The 5,425-nt window shown below is 33.2% G+C and overlaps 1 protein-coding gene across 1 annotated transcript; it reads right to left on the reverse strand.

Annotated features, from left to right (window-relative positions):
- Positions 1 to 2,575: 2,575 nt before the first annotated feature.
- On the reverse strand, positions 2,576 to 4,671 carry LOC132189728 (BURP domain-containing protein 3-like). The gene is made up of 4 exons (XM_059604505.2): positions 4,579 to 4,671; positions 4,389 to 4,494; positions 4,053 to 4,273; positions 2,576 to 3,471 (listed from the first exon to the last, which is right to left on the reverse strand). Exons 1-4 carry the CDS (start codon positions 4,615 to 4,617, stop codon positions 2,758 to 2,760), a joined length of 1,080 nt encoding a protein of 359 aa, XP_059460488.2. The 5' UTR covers positions 4,618 to 4,671; the 3' UTR covers positions 2,576 to 2,757.
- Positions 4,672 to 5,425: the final 754 nt, after the last annotated feature.

Genomic DNA, 5,425 nt, shown 5'->3' on the forward strand with positions numbered 1-5,425 from the left:
GGAGGCCACTGGGGCTGGCTTGCAGGCCACCTCCATTGGCTGAGGATGGCGGCGAACTGCCCCCACCTCCCTCTGCCACCCTCTACATTTATTTATTTTTTTTTAAATTTAATAAAACTTGATATATTTAGGTGTGGTTGTGTGTTTTTTCTCAGAGTGTTCCGGCTGATACGGCAACCACTGAATGGTGAGCACAAAACAGGAGTTTTGTGTATTGACCACATTGAAGTTATTCTCCTGGGAGAATACTAACATTCCCTATTTTTATAATGACTTTCAACTTCATTTTCCTCATATCTCTACAGTGTCATTAATAATGAGAAATCCTACACTTTCTTTAATGCGACACTAAAAATTATCATTAAATGAAAAATTTAACAATTTTTAATGTCACGTCAAATTGTATTCATTTAAGTGTGAGCGTGAGTGTGTATGTAGCATTTCTCTTAATTGGAAATGGAACTGTGTAGCAAAATGCGGTGTATCCTATGAATGATAAATCAGTCTCCCAAATCGCCCAGGATGTTGCTTAGTTGAACAAATGATCCAAACATAATATGATATACAACCAGCAGTCATTCGACAGTAGAACTGCAACTACAAATGAAACTTTTAGGGAGAGTACAAAGTGCAATAGAGATTTCTATTTATTTATTTTTTATTTTTTATTTTTTGCTCACAGTGAAGAGAGAAAAAGATGAAGACAATGAGATTTTGAAGGACTAAAGAAATATATGGATGTTGGAGTTTGTTTGCTGTAGAGAAGTTGATCGCGAGGGATATATATGTTAAAGTTAAGGGACCATATTTGTTGTACCATTAATGACATGGAGTTGATTGTATCAACCAACCATATTGTAATTTAGTGGTCGTTATCACTTCACATCACAATTTTTTTTTAAAAAAATAGTAGATTTTTAAATTGGGCTATTTTGCTTTTTTATGCATAAAAATATTTGAAAAATACTACTTATTAAAATTGTGGTATGCACTCTCTATATTGTAAAAAAGGTTTAAGCAAAAAATTGTCTTTTTATTTTAACATGCTGCATTTTGAATAGGTAGCATTTTAAGTATTTCGATACCTAAAAAGAATTTTAAAGAAATTGTAAGGAATCTTGATCCCAAACTATCAATCCATTGTTAATGTCCCCCATACTATTAATTGTGCCAATATTCCCCCTAAATTACCAACAAATGTTAATGTCTCGCTTAAGACCAGCCAAAACACAAAAATGCCCTACAAAAGTTTAAAATTGACAAAATAAACTTTTATTATTTTTTTTTTAAAAATATTTTTAAAATAACCAAAAATTAAAAAACTATCCTTATAAATTGTTTTTTTTTTCCCTTTCTTATAATTTTTTTACTTGTTTCTATTTTTTTTAAATTAAAAATTAAATTAATTTTTTAAAATATCCTTATAAATCGGATTTTTTTTTCGTTTTTAATTTTTTTTTTCTATATTTTATTATAAAAATAAGAAATATCCTTAAAAATTGGTTTTTATTTCTTACGTTTTAGTTTTTATTTTTTTTTAATTTTTTTGTTCATGTTTAGGACAATAATTTAAAGAGTTTTTTTTTTTTTTTTAATTTGAAGACGGTCTAAGTTGATTGATCCTGTTACAATGTTAGCGACCAGGGTTACTATATATACCTGTTAAATTACTACTTTTTCCAAAATATTAAGCTGATATAAAATAAATAAATTTAATTATTAAATCAATACTTTAAAACTCTCCCTCGTGTGTGGGTCCAAACTCAATTTTTATAGATGAAATATTTAATTTAAACGGAAGTTAATTGACCGAATCAGGGTTTGAATACAAAATATTTGGCTCTGATAACATTAAATTACTACTTGTCTCAAAAGCTTAAGCTGCTAGGAAAGAAAAATTATAATCGCACTCCTCCTCACGTGTACACTCAACCTTAATTTTTAATAAATTTGACTCTAATATCATGTTAAATAAGGAACTAGAGGTTAATTACAAAATAGAAGCAAAATTGTCATTTCACTTTTTTTGGACAAATTTGCCCCTCCTTTTTAAGGAATCAGCACCTCTCCTGGAAAGGATTCGATTTTGTTATTACTTATCTAAAAAATTTAAACTAATAAAAAAAATATAAATTTAATTATTTAATCAATAGTTCAAAAATATTAACGTTGTAACACTCGGAGCATATCCAACAAATGCTCTAAATGACCATTTATACTTAAATATAAGTATTATGAGTTATTATTCTCATCCGGCAGGCATTTCAAAATATAAATCTTGCTAAAATTTCTTCAAATAAACTTTCATATTTGAAAGTTTATTGTAGCACCTTGCAAGATTTTTTTTTTTTCCTCATTTCTCTCTCACTCAAAGTAAGGATAAAAAAACAACATTTAAAAAAAATAGTGAGTTAAATAAATATTTTTGTTAAAGATTGTAGTAAAATATTAGAAACTAAAATTGAAAGACTTATATTTTAAATAGCTAAAATAACTATCATTACTGGACTCGTTGATACGTAAGTCTTATTAGCCAGAGAGGAGAAACAGAAGATTCACCACTGGAGAAAGAAAATGGCGTAATAAAGCCTAAGGATGTATTTATTAACGAATAACGACTAAAATATACGTCGTCGTACACAAGTACATATATAGAATATTATTTAATTAAACATGTAGTGAAGCAAAATGCAGCGGGATTTATATGGAAAGTACATATATAATATAATATCGTTAATTTCAAACACAAGAGACGATCTAGTTCTTCGTCCACACAATATGATCCTCAGGAAGGAAATGGCACACCGGAACACTCCCCGGCTTCACCTTCAGCACTTGGAAAGCCAAATGATTCGGGTTCCACGCTGACGTGTCGGTATGGCAGATCGCCACCGCTTTAGCTTTGCTCCCGTCGGCCCCCTCCAGCGGCACAACATAAGCCCTCGTCGTCTCCGTCGAGTGGCAGTAAAACACCGCATATGCGTAGCTTTGCTTGTGGCACACAACAGCTTTCTTTCCTCCCATCTTCTTCAACCCTGGAGCTATGGTGTATTTCTGCAACTGGGTCTCTTTTCCCACCTCTGTGGAGATTGCGTTCACGTCTTTTCCGAGCTTTGAAGTGCTGAAATCCACCATTGATTCTAACGATGTTGCGCAGTACTTTTCCTCCCCTCTAATGCCCGGTTCTTCGCATTCTTTGATTGTTTGCTCCATTAGCTCAGCTTCCGTTGAACCGGGTTTCACAGAAAACCGGTTCAGAATTTCTGGCATCTTGTTGGATGAGAAGGGTATTGATTCTGAAACACGTCGGGGCAAAAACGCCGCCGTCTCTGAGCTTTTGGTGAAGTGCAGGTTCATTTCTGCGCCGGGATGCATGCTCTTTTCCAGGAAGAAAAGAGCTACGTTGGGGTTATCATGGAGTTGATCCTCCGTGGCAGCATAATGATAAACGAAGGACGAACCTGGATTTACCTGTCAGAATTTAAAAATCAAATGTTTAAATTTATATTTTTATAAATTTAAAATTTTGAAATAAGTGATTATTTAATATACTATTAAAATAGAAATCTTTCTCCCCTATGTATCTAGTATTTTTATAATATCTTTTAAGAGAAACTATATATTACGCGTTTTGAGAAGATTCTAATATTTCAAAAACTATTAATTTTACTTATGAACTTTTAATTTGATGCAATAATAATATATTCCATCTGTCAATTTTCATCTTTTAACTTTAACAAAATCCGACAAAAATACCAAATATCTTTGATTTTCGTTTTTATTTTTAAATAAAATAAAAACAATTGGGTTACAAAGAGTAAATTTAAAATTTTATAAATAAATTCAGGAGTATAAAGGTCATTTAATTATGTTTAATATTAAGTAAAATTGAGAGTTTTTAAAATTTAGAAAGGTCTACTAATAATTGAGGATCTAGGTGAAGTTTTTTATTTTTTTATTTTATTTGTTTTAGACAGCAATTAAATGAAATGATTAAATTTATTTATTATTATAAATTAAAATTTTTAAGATAAACGATGATTTAATCGTACGTTGACAATCACAGGCTTCTTTCCCTTGTCGCCTGTGTGCACAGATACTCCTCCTTTGCCAACACCGACACTGGTGCCCCCGGGCTTTCCTTTTCCAGTATCAACTCCGACTCCACCCTTCCCTACATTAACGGAAGTGCCGCCAGGCTTCCCTTTTCCGGCGTCAACATGAACGCCGCCCTTCCCCACATCAACGGAAGTGCTCTTCCCGTCTATCAGATCTGCAACGTTAACAACATGAAAATCAGAAGCCAAAACAAAATGCTCATTCAACTTCCATAATATCATTTCATCGAAAAAAGATTTAAAGGGTCCTCTCAGATTCCATAAACGAACCTTCGTGTAGAAGATCACTAACAGATTTAGGCATCGGAGTGTTTGGCAGAACAGATTTCCAGTATTCTTCAGGAGCCAGAGCAGCATGGCTCGTCACCAGTGCAAGCTGCAAAATATACAAATTCTCGTTAGAAAATAAGCATGGAAATTAATCAAAAAGAAGGAAAGAAAGAAAGATTGCAAAGCTTACAGCAAGAAAAGCGAAAATACGCAGGAGATGGATCTCCATAATTAAGCTGTGGATTAAAACAGAGGATTAGAACAGAAATGTAGAGATAATTTGTGTACAAAAGAGAGAAGGCTTGTTGGGAATTTATAAAGGGGGCTTCATTAATTGCTTCAACTGCCAGAGGCTCACTTACTTTGAATATGTTGGATCATGGGCCAGCTATGTTGGGCCCGGTAAAATAATTTATCAGCTCATCACTAAAGCTAAGTCATTTTTATTGTTCACTATTTTTATATTCGGTAAATTTATATATTTACCTTAGCTAAGTTCACAATGCTCGGTTATAAGACTCGGTATGCCGAGTCTTACGTGGACTACCGAGTGTTACTCTCGGAATATTGTATATATATGCATGATATTTTTTATCCTTCTTTAAATATAAAATATTGTTTGACACATGGACCCTCGGTAAAGTTCACAGTGTCAAATGAACAGTTGCAACCTGGTGCCTATAAAAGGGGGGTCCCTTCTCAGATTTTGGTAACTTCTTATTCCCTCTCCTTAACTGAATATCACTGATCATTTTTATCTTCAAAGTTATATTTTCTCTTAAACACTGTGACTAACTTAGGCATCGAAGCTATCCCCTACCGGATAACGCCGGAAGCTTTGATCCTTTTCTTTTGATATTTCTCAGCAAAGCAATCCCAGCAGATACCAGATATTTATGGGGTCCATCCCACGTCATCATTCGGAAAACTGTCTAAACAGTTTGGCGCCGTCTGTGGGAATCGATTTTATCGGTCCTTACTAATCTCGAAAATTCCGACATGGTGAATACACCTCCACATCCTAACACACCCCCACA

Source organism: Corylus avellana, chromosome 9, assembly GCF_965113065.1.
Source record: "Corylus avellana chromosome 9, dhCorAvel1.hap1.2, whole genome shotgun sequence".
NCBI classification, from domain to species: domain Eukaryota; kingdom Viridiplantae; phylum Streptophyta; class Magnoliopsida; order Fagales; family Betulaceae; genus Corylus; species Corylus avellana.